This window comes from Dendrobates tinctorius, unplaced genomic scaffold (genome assembly GCF_039654945.1).
Source record: "Dendrobates tinctorius isolate UK_male_01 unplaced genomic scaffold, ASM3965494v1 ptg000006l, whole genome shotgun sequence".
Classification (NCBI taxonomy): Eukaryota; Metazoa; Chordata; class Amphibia; order Anura; family Dendrobatidae; genus Dendrobates; species Dendrobates tinctorius.
The window spans coordinates 12,407,211-12,426,010 of record NW_027361674.1 but is presented as its reverse complement, the minus strand read 5'-3'; the positions used below and the strand labels follow the sequence as shown (position 1 = coordinate 12,426,010).

The following is an 18,800-nucleotide window of genomic DNA, read 5'->3' as shown; positions in this document are numbered from 1 at the left end:
CGGCAGTACCACAGTGTTAAGCCAGTGGTACATGGGGTATTAGCAGTTGTATGCTCCCCATCCAGGGACTGCTTTAGGACGTCCCACTGTCTGTGTCCCCCAATGAAGCGTAGGAGAAATGGGGATTTTTGTGTACTCACCATAAAATCCTTTTATCCGGGCCAATCATTGGGGGACACAGCACCCACCCTGTTTGGCCTATTGGCTCACTGTAGCACTTGTAGGTTTTGACAGTTAAGATTGTCATTCATTTAATGCTCTTACTGCTTTTTTCACTGAACTGGGGAATTCCCAGCCAGAGAGTGTGTACTGCAGGGGAGGAGTTAACTTTTTTTTTTTTTTTTTTTTTTTTTCTGTTTACTTGGTGTCCTCCTAGTGGCAAGCAGCATAACACCCACTGTCTGTGTCCCCCAATGATTTGGCTCGGAGAAAAGGATTTTATGGTGAGTACACACAAATCCCTATTTCTCGGAGCCTTCATTGGGGGGACACATCACCCTTCCAAGTTTAAGAGCTGTTAATTGTATTATACTGTTAGTTTGCATTTGTTTTCTTCCTCCTATTTGTTGCTTCTCCTACTGCTTTCTCACTGAATATCCTAGTGCCAGTTGGTGGGCTATACACTGCAGAGGAGCTAACTCTCTATTGGGCATAATGTCAGCCGCCTAATGGCGGCAGCATACACCCATGATTCCTGACACCCCCCCCCTCCCCCCAATTAGGGCTCCGAGAAACAGATTTTACAGTCAGCAACCTAAAATCCTATTTTACATTACGGCAGCTTTGAGTGCTAGCTCCTATTTCATGCTTGCAAATGGGAGAGGGGAGAAAGAAGGGTTTGGTATCAGGTCCTCTGCTTACTACAAACTGATGTGAGTGACTTCAGATATTTTAAACAATTTTTCTTTTGACACATGCACTAAGCCATTGTAACGATGCTACGAATATGCTCACATTCAAAGTACCATTCTAGAACTTTTCATTGTCACACACACTGAGCTCTGCTACATCCATTAGGTCTGTGCAAGAAACATGCTGTGGGCCTTTAGACCCCCCCCCCCCTCCCCTCCCAGATCCTTCTCGCTCCACATCCTGTGTAAAGTGATACTAGTTTATGGCCCTAAGCTGGCTGAAGGGAGTTGGGGGTAACGTGCTCCTTTTGTCTAAGAGTTGATTTAAAATCTAAATATTAGGGCAAATCTTGACCCCAGTTGGTGTTATAAGTATGAAGGTTACATATTTGGAATGTGCTGATAGAGCTCCCGACCCTGTAGTTTTCTAGACTCTAGCTTCAGCGGAATCCAAGAAATGGATTCCTACGTAACCGGTTCATACGGGCACTTTGTGTTTGGACTTAAATGAACGCCAACGTCATGCTGAGTAAGATGATACTTTGTTCTTCGTCATACGAGGTTTCCCGAGATATGATACTTAAGAGTTTATTAGGCATTTCTGAAAACTGACTGCAAACATACTGCCGCTCACCTCAGTGATGTCATGACCAAGGGGTATAAGATAGTGGGAGCTCATTTTGCAGGTGTCTTTGCCCTGGAACCCTGATACAGAGAGGCTCTGTGATGCAATGATGTATCGCCCCTCCCCTGCACCGCATGGTCTATGAAATTACTTAAGTAACTGTGTCTCTCCTTTTAATCCCTGTTATTTTGTAATCGTTTGTACATATTTCAATAGTCTCACTTTGTAATCTTTTATACCTTTTGTAAACACTGCCTACCTTTTTTGAGTAATATCTATGTAACGGGGTCTACCATGCTGGGGTACCTCTTTCAGTACCACCCCGTGTTTTTGGAGGTCTGCTCTGCGTGGGCTGGAGTCTGAATGAATGACGCTGGCTGGAATTCCTTGGTTACATGGGCGCATATAAAAGAACACTGCTTCTCCATGTATTTCCAGTCTGATAACACTTTACTCACAGGACACAGAATATATCACACAGATAGAGGGCCGGCCAATAGAAAAGCGGCAGGCCAGACATACATTACAAAAGCCGCAGGTGGCCGGAGCCTGTCGATGTTTACTGTGGGAATTACAAAGGTGGGGGGAGGGCGGACAAAAGGAGAATATCGTGTCCCCTCTGCCCAGGGGCGCAGCCTGTGGGCTGATGCATTAGGGACATGCATCTCACATGGAACCTATTATACATACATATAACTGCACAACATATTCTGGGTGCTGAGTGGTTCTGTAACAATCTATATAATTACTAGCTTGTTTCTCCTTCTATAATGTACATTAACGTCCTCTGAGGCTAAATTCGCTACTGATTGGGTTGGCTCCTGACCCGTTACTAATCATAGGAATAGGAGCTGGTGGCGGCGCGGTGTCCTGGGCTTGTGGGGCAAAGCTGGCAGTGGCGGAACGGGTTTTATAAGCATATTTCCTGGCTGAGGCTGGGAGTAGTTATATTTCCCTCGCTGCAGCGTGACTAACAGCCAGTACACATTCCGGCGGCCCGTCTGGCAACTGATTACCCTAGGGTTACTGCAAAGAGAATGTTATCCTTTATCCATAGGGGATAAATTACTGTTTAGAAACACCTAGTGCTTCTTGGATCCAGGCTCTGCCCTGTCTTGCTTGATGTGGCATTGCACATTCTTGACCTCTGCCTCGTGTATTGGCTATAGGACTTCTGGAAATGGTAGTGTGCTCTACTTGCTGCTGATGTCGAGCGTGCGTGATAAACTCCTTCCAAGACTGGGATCTGCAATGCATAGTAACCAGCTACTGAGATTGCTGGGGGTCCATCTGCTAGGACCCCTAGCAATCAGTAAGTTATCCCATATCCTATGAGTAGGGGGAACTTTGCTGTCTTGTGAAGAACCCTTCTAAAGTTGATATTTTTGAAGTAGGAAATGTGGACAAGTGACAAATTGTGATGGCTAAATGACTGGCCAGAGTGTCTTAAAAGCAGTAGGGATTATGGGATGTTCACAGTATGCAGTGGTCCAACAAAGGGCAATTGGTGAAACAGTCAGAATCGGGAGTGCCCATGATCTGTGTGGAGGCTGAAGGTTCGCTTCTCTGGTCTGATTTCACAATTAGGAGCTATGCTGAGTAAGCGCAGACAACTCCTTGCCCATACTGGCCCCTTTCGATCTCTGAAAGTGCCTATGAGAGGAGCATGTGGACATCAGAATTGGACCCTGTAGTAATGCAGAAAGGTGACCTGGTCTGATCTTGTCCGTCACTTACGAAGAGGAGAGGTGGCACCTGGATGCACAGAGGTGAAATAAGCTGAAGACTATGTCCTGCTGTAAAACCTTCAGGTCCTTGCGTTCACATGGCCTTGACAAAAAAAACACTTAGACTGCATCAGAAAACAACCAACACGGTATCTGGATGAGTGCTCCAGATTTCCCTTCCAGATGGAATTTAGTGAAGAAAATTCCCCAGAAATTTTCTGCAATTCTTGTCACCCTGTAATGGCATTCACAGGATGGATGTCAGGGGTTTTTTTTTTTTTTTTTTTTTACTCCATGTAGATATGACGCACCACCTACCTAACTCTGTACAAGCCGTATACACTCCTTCATGGCAGTCGTACTCTGCTTAAATTACTGCTATCAGATAATGCCCCTGCCATGCTGCAAAATTAAGTAACGTGACAGGATCTTCAGATCTCAATCTAATTGATCCATCTATGTGATGTGTTTGTAGAAACAAGTGTGGTCCATATTTGCTGCATCTTTTAGCTTATAGGACTTAAAGGGACTTCTGTCGTCTCCTTGATGCCACAGGACACAGAGGTTTACTGGAGACCATGCCTGGCTAGTTTAATGATATGTGCATGACCTATACAACATTATTGAGGTCGTTCTGTAATGGTTCCATGTCTTGGGCTGTATTCACACTTCCATTTTTGCTATCCAGACTAGATGTGTCTCCTGACCTGAACCAGTTTAGGGCAGACCTGCAGTCAGTCCATGCATCATGGCCCATGAAAAGTGAGTGAATCTGGCCTAGAGTGCATGTTTTATGGAAGTTGTTGTCATTGCTTGCCCACCTAGATATCCCTGCCCCTTTACCCTGTACCTCTCTTCTTTATATTACCCTGCAAGATGAACAGCCTCTAACTACTACTGATATGGTGATTGATTTTTACTGTAATCTTTCATGTTGACATCTAGCAGCCAATGTGAACTGTTCAATACTTAACCTTTTGGTTTTAGATAAGTAAAGTTTCCAAACATGGTTTTCCAATTTCATTGTAGATGCCACTAAACAGTCTGGTAAACGAGTTGTTGGAGATGTGGCCTATGAGGAAGCAAAGGAGAAGGCATCGTACATAACACCAGTGCCGGGTGGCGTTGGCCCTATGACAGTAGCCATGCTCATGGAGGTTGGTGGAGAAGTGTATATTAATGTTTGCAGGCTGTTTGGTGTAGGGGGGATTTACAATGGATGCCCTTTTTGTTATTTTTGCATTTCAGAACACAGTAGAGAGTGCAAAGCGTTACCTGGAAAAACTCCAGCCAGGGACATGGAGTATGGAATACACCAACCTGCAGACGCAGACTCCGGTACCCAGGTAATGCACTGCTTATACCGGTAGTTCCTCTGTAGCAATGCTATTGCTGGAGAAACTCTCTTCTTCCAGGTATATATTGACTCCATTCAGAAGACAATCCTTTGAAAATTTAAAGAAAAAACCACTTGTCACCAAATTTTCAAGTCTCTAAAGGCTACTTTTTTTTTAATTGGCAAAATGTGTTTTGCCAAGCCAATAGTCTGAAATTTTTAGTAGGAGCAATGCCATTCTGAACAGGCTGGCAACTATCCCGTGAACTAACCATACACTACTTGATTGCACCCAACATTTATGCTGGCTTAAAAAAAAACAAAAGTTGGAGATGTGCTTCTGATAACATTGTTCTTTAGGTACAGAACAATTGTTAGTGATTGTTCTGTGCGAAGAGGAATGTTCCTGCACCACCCTAAACAGAGCACTAAATGCTTGCCTATAACAGAGTATGAGGAGTCCTTCTACTGTAATACCAGCTATTTGGGGGGGGGGGGGGGGGGGGAGGGATGCGGCTGTAGTTACCGGCAGGGGGGGGGGGGGCGGGGGCATAAAACATGCCTGTCCTCTTAGTCACAGCTACTTTTTCATTAAAAAGCAAAAAAGTCTTCCTTTATGGCAGGAGTGTTCTTTTTAAAGGGCTATCCAGTGCTGTGGACGTTGAATCTGTCGACCACTTGCCCGGTCTTGTGATTATCTGCCAATCATCGTGTATCTGTCTTATTAAAATAATAGACAAGCACAAGACCTGGCAAGTGGCTGACAGTTGCTGTGTACCCTGCACTGCTTACTCCTTTTGCAGTAGCAGATTAACCTTTTGATTAAATCCTTGCACCTGGGGGCCATGCTCTGCTGTTACTAATGCTCTGCTTTCTTTTCTAGATAGCGCCGCCCTCATACATTCTCCGCTGCATCAAGACGTCCTGTTTCCTTGCACTTTTGTATCTTCAGAGGCTGCCCGTGTTCACTTTGTATTACTGTAGTTGTGCAATGTCTGTGACTTCTTTATCATGAATTGTTGTGACAGTCACGGCCTCTGCTGCCGCACTGCTCTTGGTCTTCATGTGAAGGCTGCAAATAAATGTTAGGAAAGCAAAAACCAGTGGTAAGACTGCACCATGAGGAGTGAATTAATCAGTGTGTGTGTGTGGGGGTCATGTTGCCAAAAATCCTCTGTGCCCACAGTACACGGATGGACAATGGGTCTAGTTTTGGCAAGGTGTTGGTGATGGAGGTCTATTAGCTGAGTCTGGGGGGGGGATCTCAGAACATACTGGCAAATTCCTGGCACAAGTTCTTTTGGACGTGGTCTGATTGGCACAAGGCTACAGTTACTTACACTTGAGCTCACGTGTATTAAATGGAAGAATTAAAAGTAAGAATTTCATTGCAAAAGCAAGGCAGAACACTTCCATCAATACCAATCGCATCGCCCTCTGGTGCTTTACTGACCTGAAATGTCTTTTAGTTATGTGCACTTGTAGTCCTCAGCTCCATGACGTCTACCTGCTGAAGTCACCCTTCACTTCTTAATTGACAGCAGCTCTGCATCATGTCACCTCCACTGTCAATCAAGAAGCAAAGGAGCCAAGGACTGCAAGTGGGCATATATGCAGATTAGTGCGCTGAATTTGCACATGAGTGTTTTCCTCACAGACCCATAAACTTGCTTTGCTGAGCTGACCCTGAGATTAAAACGTGACATGTCTCTGATTTTTGTTAGGGAGGGGTAATCTGACTTGTGTATAGCTCAATAGAATACCATAGGTACTAATGTTCTCTGTGAGAACTATGGCTAGCACTCGTATGAGAAGATTAGTCATGTGCATGAGCCATTTTAGTAACATCACTACTCCAGTCTGTACTGGTCCTCTGCATGCCTGATATCCAGCAGCCACAATCTCCATGCCCCCCCAACCCAACAGCATCACAAATGTGCTGCCAAATGCAGTCCAATGCGAACGCACAGGTTTATTGAAACCCAGGTCGCATGATAGATTGTGGAGCTTTTCAGTTTGCATCTTGCAAGCAAATTGCAGAGTTTTATCAAATTCTTGCCACTACCATCAATGTATTTGTTAATCTGCAAATGCAGATTTAATTCTGGATTAAATATGCCACGTGTACACTTGGCCTTACACAGACGCAACTTTTAGCAAACACCAACGGCCTTCTGCTCTGACCTATATCCAGGGCGATAAGTATTTTGTCCTCCCCGCACTCAATTCTCCAATGATGGGTCTGTAATTTCTGACCATAAGAAAAAAAAAAAAAAAGTCAAGCTGTATTGTCCAGAGTGTGTCCACATCTCCAGTAATACCAAGTGAACATTGTCTGCAGAAGGTAACCTGATCAAGATGGCAGCGGAGAGAAGTATCACTGCCAATAAAATGGAGTGAATGCATGTTTTATCACATTTTATGGTCTTTATATTCCATCGCTGCCACTGGGAGCATCATAATGGTCAATTCACTCAGTTTTGACAATGGTTATATTAATATAGCGCCATTGGTTCCATGGTGCTGCACATGAGAAGGGGGTTACATACAAATTACAGATATCACTTACAGTAAACGGACAATCACAGACTGATATAGAGGGGAGAGAGGACCCTACCCTTGCGTGCTTCCATTCTACAGAATGGTGAGGAAGGAGACAGAAGGTTTGGGGGTTGCAGCAGCTTCATTGATTGTGAGGAGGCAGCGGGGATCATTGCAGGCTGTGGGTTTTCAGGTTCCGTCTGAAGGATCCAAATGTGCTTGATAGTCGGACTTGGGGCAAAGAATTCCAGAGGATGGGGGATATTCGGGAGAAGTCTTGGAGGCGGTTGGCTGAGGAGCGAATAAGTGTGGAGGAGAGAAGAGGGTTTTGAGAGGACTGGAGATTACGTGAGGGAAGGTATCGGGAGAGTAGTTCAGAGATATATGGAGGGGACAGGTTATAGATGGCCTTGTAGGTCAGTATTAGTAATTTAAATTGGGTTCACTGAGGGAATGGAAGCCAGTGAAGAGATTTGCAGAGGAGAGAGATGTAGGTAGTAGGTTGAGGAAGGGATGGATTTTGGAAATATTTTTGAGCTGGAGGCGACAGGAGGTGGAGAGAGCTTGGATGTGCGGTTTGAAGGACAGGGCAGAGTCGAAGGTTACTCTGGGGCAGCGGACCTCCGGTACAGAGGAAGCGTGATGTTGTCAATTGTTATAGATAGTTCGGGTAAGCCCTGTTTCACACTTCCGTTTTTTCAAATCCGTCAAAATCCGTTGGTTTCCGTAAAAAAACGGATCCGCCATTTTTTTGCAGGATCCGTTTTTTTTGTCCCATAGACTTCCATTAGTGGTTACCGCGGATCCGTCAAAAAAACGGATCCGTTTTTTAAAAAACGGATCCGTTTGCATCAGTTTCCGTCAAAAAAACGGAAACGGATCCGTTTGGCGGACACAAAAACGGAAGTGTGAAACAGGCCTAAGGAAGATCGGTGAGATGGGGGAAAGATGATCAGTTCAGATTTGTTCACATTGAGCTTGAGGAAGCGAGAGGAGGATATGGCTGATAGACACTCCGGGATTCTGGACAGCAGAGAGGTGACGTCTGGGCCGGAGAGGTAAAGCTGAGTGTCGTCAGCATAAAGGTGGTACTGGAATCCATGGGACTTTGAGTTGCCCCAGGCGAAATGTATAGATTGAGAAGAGTAGGGGTCCTAGAACAGAGCCTTGGGGGACTCCAACAGAGAGGGTGGGATGAGGATAGGGTGGTATATAATAGTTCTTCATATCACTATATAAAACTCCTTCAGTTTTCACAATGACCCTAAGAGTTTTAAGGCCCCGTCTCCCATAACGAGATCGTTAGTGAGATCGCTGAAACGTCACAGATTTTGTGACGCAACAGCGATCTCGTTACGTGTGACACATAGCGGCGACCGCCCCCCCCCCCCACTTGATATCGCTGATCGTACTTGAATGTCCTGGGCCATTTTTGGATGTCCCGCTGGCCAGCATGCATCGCTGTGTTTGACTCCGACGAGCGACCTCGTTGGTGGCGCAGAACTCGGGGACGCAGGCGTGAGTCGTCAGAAAAGCTGCTGTGTGACAAGGTCTCAACGACCGCTGAGGTCGTTATACGGATCGCCGTATTGTTGCTGCGTTGTTGAGTAGATCTGCCTGTTTCACAGCTTACTAGCGACCATGTAGAGACACACCAGCGATCCTCACCAGGTTGTATCGTTGTCGTGATCGCTGGAGCGTCGCTGTGTGTAACGGGACCCTTCTGCCCATGATCAGCAACAGCCATGCACTGACTCGGGTTTGTGTAGAAGTGTAATCTGAGCATGCTCTAATCAGGGAAGGTGAGCTATGATATCACCTCTTGTGATTGGTGGCTCCTATGTTATCTACTGTAAATAGTAGTATCATCTACCTCATAGAATTGGAATTGAAAAATAATGGGACTGCTGAAAAGTCATCTGCACCCAACTGAAAATTAGTCTATTAGTCCTGTTATTTTATGTAGTGATGGAAAAAACAAGGGTTAAACGCTAGGTTTTTTTTTTTTTATTTTGACAGGCCACCTTTCATCACTTCTTCCTCCGTGTTTTTGGAGTAATTTTTAATGGATTTAGTATTTGTGCCTTATCCTTTGTAAATTGCTATGTAATATGTGGCCACTCTTTAAAATTATTATTCTCTGTTTTGCGTCATTTCCAACTTTGCTAATCCAGACAGATTAAAGGAGAATTCTACCAGACATCGCATTCTTTTTGCTGACTCCCTGCCTTTTTTTTTTTTTTTTCCTTTTTGTAAAAGATTTGCTACTTTTGGTGCTAAAGTTTCCAAAAACTAAAAAGAGCAAATGTCCTTTCCTAATTGAATGTTTTATTACTCAGTAGCGGAGCCGTTTTCCTTATATTTCACACCCAACCCCTCATTCTAGCAGTATTGCCCTAGTTGACGGCGTCAGTGGCCGGTTTCGGTGCTGGAGCTCACTCCTGCCCTTTTCTTCCTCTCTAGTGACATTGAGATCTCGCGTTCCTGTGTGCCCAAAGCGATTTCTCGGCTTTCAGAAGAGATCGGTCTGCTGTCGGAAGAGGTGGAATTATACGGACAGACAAAAGCCAAAGTCCTGCTCTCGACCATCAAGCGGCTGCAGGGGCAGAAGGATGGGAAATATGTTGTAGTCACTGGGTACATGATTTACTTTTCATTCCATGTCTGGATTGTGGCTAAAGTTTGTGGAACTACTAATCTCAGCATGCCATCATGGCTGGGGGGTGACGTCTCATGTAATATAATATTATATAATCACAGAGGAAGTCGGCTCATATTCTGTAAGGTCTTCTCTACTTGCTATTATATCTACACACCACCTGCAAGTGGTAAGCAAATAACTATATCCAGGAAATAATCCACAGCAATTGCATAAGAAAAGGGACCGACCGGTCCTTTGTAAGGGATGCGGCAGCACCCAAATGTGGAACCAATAATTGACATTGTCAGTGCACCCTTGGTGTGACCAAACGTTCAGTGCACCATCCCACTGTCTTGTTTTCCATCTCTCCGTCTTCCTTGCTTGACAGCTCTGGTTTTACAGGTGTCAAAGGAGATCGGTGGAAAATAAATACGGTAGGTTGAAAGGTGCATTGAACTGTTCGGCCACATCAGGGGTGTACTGAGCGCCTGTGCTTGGTTTGAACAGTCATTTTGTGCTGTTGGACTCTCTTTAGTGGCCGAGCTGTAACTTGAAGCTCGTGATCAAAATCTGTAACAACTAGTGTTGAGCGAGTATACTCGGGTGATCTCCGAGTATTAGGATGTGCTCGGAGATTTCGTTTCAGTCGCCGTAGCTGCGTGATTTGCGGCTGCTAGCCAGTCTGAATACATGTGCTGATTGTCTGTTACGAAATCCCCACATGTATTCAGGCTGTCTAGCAGCCGCAAATCACGCAGCGACAGAAACTAAATCTCCGAGCACATCCTAACACTCGGAGGTCACCTGAGCATGCTCGGGAAACCTCGAATAGCGAGTATACTCATCACTAGTAACATCCCCATCCTGCCATGTAATATACTGCTAAGTTTTGTATCAGAGAAGACTGAGCACTAGGGCCGGGTGTGATTGCGCTCTCTGCACATCACATTCAGTATGGCGTGTGATGCTCAGACCTTCTGCAATTTTCCTGTCACCTAGGGAGTGAAGTCTTATATTTAATAGGGTATTCTCATTTCCAAGAACCTATCCCAATATGTAGTAGGTGTAATAGTAATAATATTAGCAAATACCTCCAGTTAGAAATGTAGTATAGTTCTTCTGATTTGCAATTTCACTTACCCCATGCAGGGCATTGCAGTAGTTTGAGTATCCATGGTTACGATCACAATTATAGTGACACTTAGCTGCTAGTTGTCGCAACCATGGATACCTCATCTACTGCAGTCCCCTGCACATGGGGTAAGCAACACAGCAAACCAGAAGAACTATACCACATTTCTAATTCAATGCATGTGGTGTAATAATATAATTATTATTATTACACCTACTATTTATTGGGATAGGATCTTGGAAATGAGAATACCCCTTTTAAGTAACTTGTTAATAATTGTCAAGAAAGGCAAGTTCCATTGACTTCTTGATCGTAATATATTTCCGATAAAATGGCAGAAACCTTGCAGAGTCCTAATCAGGCAGCTGGGTCCATAGGACACCATTGGTGTGACAGCTATAAGTCCGTCATGTTTTCCTGGTGTTTCTCTTTACTGATTGTGGTTTTTACCTACAGGATAACCCCAACCCCGCTGGGAGAAGGGAAGAGCACCACCACCATAGGCTTGGTTCAGGCTCTTGGAGCTCATTTGAAATTGAACGTATTTGCCTGTGTCAGACAACCATCCCAGGGACCCACGTTCGGAATTAAAGGTAAGTAAATGGGGCACTTTGATTTTTCATTCTAGTCAGAAGCAAAGACGGTTGGCCCCAATCGGTGAATGAAAACACTCTTCTGTTTGGAGGCTGCAAACTTCTATATAGTCCTGGTTGTCACTGAGAAGTCATGAGTATGTTCACAGAAATAACCTCTCATCCTCTGCGGAGTTCAGATAATCTGACTATTTAAAGGGAAACCTGTCAGCCTTGTTTTACAAATGGAAATAATGTTCTAGCTGTGTAGGTGCTTGTTCCTGAGTAAAAATAATACCTTTTATGTAAAGATCCACTGTGCCAATCATGAGAAATTGACTGTAGTATCGATATGCAAATTGGGCTGCAAGTGCACAGGGGCGTGTCGGTGCACTAGGGGAAAAAACCCACAAAAACAGTTATTGTACATTGACCCCCTGTGTACTTCTAGTCTGATTTCTTCAAAGCTGGACCTCTCGGGAATGGGTACATCCAATTAATAGTAATTGAATCAATCTTATTTTTAATGGTGGGACCAGCACCCCCATATTTATAAATGGGCTGACAGGCTTCCTATACATTTTGCTCTGTTTGTAGGAGGTGCTGCAGGAGGAGGATATTCACAAGTTATTCCAATGGAAGAGGTGAGTCCAGATTCCAGCTTTCCAAAGTGATTCTTCAATTTTGACCAGGGGTGCCCAAACTTTTACATGCTACTAGATCCTCTTGAGTCTAGAATTCTAATTTAAAGTTTTGACACACTACACCATTAGATGTGAAATAATAAAAGTCACTTTATAGGAAATCCTATGAATTGGAAAAATATGTTTGCGTTAAAAATGTTAGCTGGTAGCCGAGTGCCGCAGTCCTAGGCCAATGACTGCCCCGCTCCCATGATTACCAGTCTAGACTGTGACATGGCCACTGTCATTGCACTGCTATTAGAGGGTGTTTTCTGTGACATTTCATTTTTCTGTGTTAGAGTGAATCTCAGTCACTGTGTTTAATTCCAGTTTAACCTTCATCTCACTGGGGACATACACGCCATAACAGCTGCTAACAACCTGGTGGCGGCTGCCATTGACGCGCGGATCTTCCATGAACTGACACAGTCTGACAAGGTGAGAGCTCGTTCTGCCACCAAGTATAATGACACCTAGCTAGCTGCCATCATTATCTGTGTGCTAGGTGTTAAAAACCTCCAATTACATCCTATGGTATACTCTGGGCACAGGGATAAAGATATTCCGCTGAACCCATTATGAATCCAATGTTCTGTTACATCTACTGCAAAATCTGCTGCAAATGAGTTAGTGGAACAAGTAGATTAGTGGCAGAATTCAGAATGGATTTCATTCCTCTACATGATTGGGAATGTGTCCTCAGCAAAAGAACTATTGTTTTAAATCAGACTTTTATTGTAAATGTGATATATAAAATACACTTTTTTCATATCTTTATCTGTACTTTAAAAAAAATATTCTGATTTCAGGTAATTGGGTAAATTTATTTTTTACCTGATTACCGAGTCTAATATTATACTCTCTCTTCCTTTTTTTTTCATTTGGGCATTAATAGACTGCCTAAGACAGTATTTGTTTAGAAATATAAACTGGGAATGCTGTAATCTTGGCAAAAGTCAGTGTGAAGAGAGGAGGAGGAGGTGAGCTGTGCATTGCCTATTGTGAGTGGTGAATTCAGTGTTTAGAGATGTTATCCATCATTGTACAGGAGAAGGTGAGATGTGACATCACCTATTGTGAATAATGAATTCTGTGTTCGCTACTGTGTATAGAGGTGTTGTCAGTCATTGTACAGGAGGAGGAAGTGATCTGTGATCTCACCTAATGTGAATGGTGAATCCTGCGTTAGCTACTGTATGTAGAAGTGTTATCAGTCACAATAATGCTGTGTGTGATGACAATGGGAATACTGAAAAGTCATCTATATACAACCCCTGGTAAAAATTATGGAATCACCGGCCTTGGAGGATGTTCATTCAGTTGTTTAATTTTGTAGATAAAAAGCAGATCACAGACATGGCACAAAACTAAAGTGAATTCAAATGGCAACTTTCTGGCTTTCAGAAACACTATAAGAAATCAGGAACAAAAAATGTGGTAGTCAATAATGGTTACTTTTTTAAACCAAGCATAGGGGAAAAATTATGGAATCACTCAATTGTGAGGGAAAAAAATATGGAATCACCCTGTAAATTTTTATTCCCAAAACTAACACCTGCATCAAATAAGATCTGCTCATTAGTTTGCATCTAAAAAGGCGTGAGCACACCTTAGAGAGCAGTTGCACCAAGTAGACTGACATGAATCATGGCTCCAACACGAGATATGTCAATTGAAAGAAAGGAGAGGATTATCAAACTCTTAAGAGGGTAAATCATCACGCAATATCGCAAAAGATGTTGGTAGTTCACAGTCAGCTGTGTCTAAAATCTAGACCAAATACAAACAACATGGGAAGGTTGTTAAAGGCAAACATACTGGTAGACCAAGGAAGACATCAAAATGTCAAGACAGGAAACTTAAAGCAATATGTCTCCAAAACAGGAAATGCACAACAAAACAAATGAGGAACGAATGGGAGGAAACTGGAGTCAACATCTGTGACCGAACTGTAAGAAACCGCCTAAAGGAAATGGGATTTACATTCAGAAAAGCTAAAGGAAAGCCATCATTAACACCTAAACAGAAAAAAACAAGGTTACAATGGGCTAAGGAAAAGCAATCGTGGACTGTGGATGACTGGATGAAAGTCATATTCAGTGATGAATCGCGAATCTGCATTGGGCAAGGTGATGGTGCTGGAACTTTTGTTTGGTGCTGATTCCAATGAGATTTATAAAGATGACTGCCTGAAGAGAACATGCAAATTTCCACAGTCATTGATGATATGGGGCTGCATGTCCGGTAAAGGCACTGAGGAGATGGCTGTCATTACATCTTCAATAAATGCACCAGTTTATGTTGATATTTTGGACACTTTCCTTATCCCATAAATTGAAAGCATGTTTGGTGATGATGAAATCATTTTTCAAGATGATAATGCATCCTGCCATAGAGCAAAAACTGTGAAAACATTCTTTGAAAAAAGTCACATAAGGTCAATGTCATGGCCTGCAAGTAGTCAGGATCTCAATCCAATTGAAAATCTTTGGTGGAAGTTGAAGAAAATGGTCCGTGACAAGGCTCCAACCTGCAAAGCCGATCTGGTAACAGCAATCAGAGGAAGTTGGAGCCAGATTGATGAAGGGTATTGTTTGACACTCATTAAGTCCATGCCTCAGACTGCAAGCTGTTATACAAGCCAGAGGTGGTGCAACGAAGTGCTAGTGATGAGTTGGAGAGTTTTTTGTTGGTTTATTTTTCATGATTCCATGTCTTATCATTGAGAAATAAAATCTAACTAAAATTCCCTAAACTATAGCTAGCACTACATCAACTACTATCTACTATTTCCGCAGCCTGGTTTCCTATATCGTATTATGTCACATGTGATGTCTCTGCCTTGCAAAGTAAGGTGAGAGGAATTCCACCTCTCCCAAATCTTTTCAAATTTACCCGGGCATCCCCTATTTTGGTACAACGTGCGCTCATATGGAACAATCAAATTTACCAACTCGATCCAAAATCTAAGGGAAGGACATGAACCCCCCCCCCCCATCCACCGCAACTACCACATTTTTTGTTCTTGATTTATTTTACTGTTTCTTAAAGCCAGAAAGTTGCCATTTGAATTGATTTAACCCTATTCCAGACATCCAGATGGATGGCGTGTGCGTGCGCATGGAGTGTCCTCAGGAGCTGAGCCCACGTCGTCCTACATGGCGAGTGCCTGCTGTGTTTACTTATATTCTTAGATTTTACTTTGCACAGACCTGACCTAGTCACCATTCATTCTAACAAGCCATTGTTAATATCCCCCAGGCGCTGTACAACCGTCTTGTCCCTTCCAGTAGTGGAGTGTGCAAATTCTCAGATATTCAGCTCAGAAGGCTTAAGGTGAGTCGGACACTGTAAGAACCAAAATATAAGACTTGTTTGCAACTTTAAAATCTTTTTTTTTTTCTTTTTTTATTTCCTTCCTCTTTCTTTTTTTTCTTTATCTCTCATTTTTTATCTTATCTTCTCTTTCTTTTTCAATCTTTTCTTTCTTTATATTTTTTCTTTCTCCTTTTTTCTTTCCTTTATTCCTTTTCCTTTTTTTTCTTTTCTTTTACATTTTTTATTTTACTCTTCTTTCCTTTTCCTTCTTGCCTTCTTTTTCCTTTTTTTCCTCTTTTTCCTTTTTTGTTTTTCTTTTTTCGCTTGCTTTTCTCTTTCTTTTTTTTTTTTTTTTTTTCTTGTTTTTCATTTTTTTTTATTTTTTCTTCTCTTCAATTCTCTCAACTCTGTTTTTGCAAACACTTGTATTTTTCATGAAATGACAATTGTGTAGCATTTTGCCATAGAACTATGCATTAATGTTGTTCCTCTGTAATTCCTCCTGGAAATGTATGACTGAATTGACAACTAAGATTTACCATTCTCCTTGTCATAAGGGTAGATCCCTGATCAGTGTGACTGTCCTTTTGGTGCTGACATAGCAGGTACACTGCTCAGTAAATACAGGAATGCTTTGGGATCTGTTCATATTTATGTTGCAGATTCCTATTCGATGTGGTATAGCGGTACAAGCGGTCATCACCATGATTGAACGTGACCGTCAGTCCCATTATCATTTAGGCTCCCATGTCCCAGACTAAAACTAGAGCTACACCCTCATTAGTTGCTATGGGTAACAGCACCTTTCCCTCATTCAGACTTTTCACCCCCAGAAATTGATTTGATTACCTTCCTATGTTTATAGCACGCCCGTCCTTCGCTCAGTATTGATGCTGCAGCTATTTCCGAGCAGTTTGTGTCGTCGCTTGTCTTTCTAGGAACCTGCTTTTTGGCATTGTTGCAATCTTTTCAATATGTTCTTGTTTTCTAGTAACACTTGCGCTGGAATAGTAGCAGCGTGTCTTGTAGCTTGGCACATTAATGAGGAGCGGAGTGGTTGGAACGATTTGCAGAGAGTAATCGTCATGGGTGTATAATATTTGGGCATGTAGAACATTTAAGCTGCAGAAAAGCTGTTGCCCATAGCAGCCATATCCCTGTATTTTCCTGCCCGGAGAACTACGTTGGTTGCTATGGGCAACCGCTCCAGTTTTTCTTAGCCCCAGGTTTTAGGCTTGAGGCCTACGTTTACTGCTCCCAAGGGTATATGTATCTCTCATTACTCTGTCGCCTAATTGGGGGACACAGACCCTTGGGTGTTATGCTGCTGTCCACTAGGAGGCGACACTATGCATAATCTGAAAAAGATTAACTTTGGCTCCTCCTCTGCAGTATACACCCCTGGACGGCGTCAGCCTTCTCCAGTTTTTGCTTAGTGTCGCAAGGAGGCACACCTTTTTTCTTCCGTTTTTTTCCTTTTTTTCACGGAAATACAGATGAAGAAAAGTGGGTCTCCAGCGAGACTCCCGGCATGGCTCCCTCCTCGGTCCCCTATTAGGGGTACCCGGTTGAGGTCGAGGTGGTTTTTCCCCATGTCGCTCCCTCCCCAGTCCCTCGGGTCCTGGTTCGAGGTCGAGACCCCCCTCCTTCCCCAACCCCTTTAAGGGGTCTGGGTTGAGGTTGAGGCGAGGATGAAGACCCCCTGACGGTGACAGACGCACCCTCCCTAATCCCCCGCAGGGGGTATTAGGTTGAGACGCCTCAGGTAGGGTCGGAGATCAGGCAGCATTTCGCAGCTTCCAGGGACCCCAGGCTGGCTGAGGGATCCTGTTGGGGCCGGGGGAGGGTGCGGACTGGATGGCACAGCAGAGACAGGGTTTTTCTGCGTCCCTGTCTCTGCAACAGCAGCGGCTCCATAGCGCTTCAGGGGCACCCCATACAAAAACCGCTACCCCTGCTACCCCCACCGCTATCCAGTCGACCATTCTGGGGGGTCTGGTACAAATCCGCCCCCTCCTGGGCATCAGGCTTCTAATTTAGGCCGCGGCTTCGGCCTAGCTGAAGCCGCCGCCTTTTCCCCGCCCCCCGGCCCGCCCCCCGGATGACCAAAATGACACGCTGGAGTGTCATAGAAGGGGCGGATTGAGGCAGAAAGGGCGTGTTTTTACACAGCCCAGCGCGCCCTTTTCAGCTCTCCGCCCCCTCCTCCCTCTCCTCAGAGCCCCGGTGGCCATTCTTTTCTGGATGAGATCCAGGAGAGGAGCATCACAGCGGTCTCCGGGGGGCACAGAACTTGGATCTGTCGGCGCTGGACCTAGGGGCACACCGGTGGGGTAAGCTCACAGCTGGGTTCTCATTACTCAGCTGTGAATCTATACTTCCTATAAGGCTTTCTGTGGGTTCCCTCTGCGTAGCCACCCCTGTACGATCCCTTATAGCCAGCCTCTGTGCACTATGCCGGGCTCAAGGAAGAGAACCAGGCAGGAATGTTTCTATGCATTCTGTACAGCCTGCAAAGCCACGCTCCCTAGTGGCAGCACGTATCCGCACTGCCGGGACTGCATCCAGAACTCTGGGTCAGAACCCCAGGGAGTCCCTACTGACGCTTCAGTGTCACAGGCCACGCCGGAATGGGCAACTCAGATGTCTCAGTCTATGTCACAGTCCATAGACAACCTAACTGCTACATTACTGCAAGCTCTGCAGAGTCGGGCCCCGGCTATGGACGGTACACAGCAAACGGACAGCTTGTCTCAGGAACATGCTGCTTCCGACTCTCACAGACGTAAGCGGACCCACAGGTCTCGATCACCTAAGTCGCACTATAGCACAAGGTCGTCCCCCTCTAGGGAGAGATAGCGTCATTCCAGGTCTCCTGGGCAGTCCCCTGCCACAGACAGACAGTGCAATTTACCACAGGGATCCCCCACCACAGAAGACCCCCGCCCCAGGTCGCCCTCCAGGGATCACCTTAGCGAGGCACAGGATTCGGAGGGCATCTGTGACTCCGACTCAGATAATGAAACGGTCAGGTCCGTGGTACCTTCTCCCCCTAGCAATACAGCACTAGTTGAGGACATAATTTCTGCCATTCATCGGGTGCTAAAAATTCCAGAGTCGCCCCTGGAAGTCCCAGAACATAGGATTTGCTTCGAAAGTGTTCAAAAACCACCTAAGGTCTTCCCTAATCACGATGAGTTTGAGAAAATACTTACCAAACAGTTTGCGCAGCCTGACAAAAAATTTGCTAATCGCAAATATTTGGAAGCGAAGTACCCTTTCCCACAGAAAGACACCAAACAATGAACAGATCCACCTGAAGTGGACCCTCCGGTTTCTAGGCTAGCAGCACAGACTTTCCTCTCTCTGCCGGA

At 44.5% G+C, this 18,800-nt stretch overlaps 1 protein-coding gene across 1 annotated transcript in view; it reads left to right on the top strand.

Moving 5' to 3' along the window:
* MTHFD1 (methylenetetrahydrofolate dehydrogenase, cyclohydrolase and formyltetrahydrofolate synthetase 1) overlaps positions 1 to 18,800 on the top strand; it is a 122,795-nt gene that overhangs the window by 45,683 nt on the left and 58,312 nt on the right. Inside the window, exons 9-15 of the mRNA XM_073570761.1 lie at positions 4,233 to 4,360; positions 4,452 to 4,549; positions 9,544 to 9,717; positions 11,310 to 11,446; positions 12,023 to 12,069; positions 12,439 to 12,546; positions 15,370 to 15,444. Of these exons, the coding sequence (XP_073426862.1) occupies positions 4,233 to 4,360; positions 4,452 to 4,549; positions 9,544 to 9,717; positions 11,310 to 11,446; positions 12,023 to 12,069; positions 12,439 to 12,546; positions 15,370 to 15,444 (767 nt within the window). The remainder of the gene's footprint in view (positions 1 to 4,232; positions 4,361 to 4,451; positions 4,550 to 9,543; positions 9,718 to 11,309; positions 11,447 to 12,022; positions 12,070 to 12,438; positions 12,547 to 15,369; positions 15,445 to 18,800) is intronic.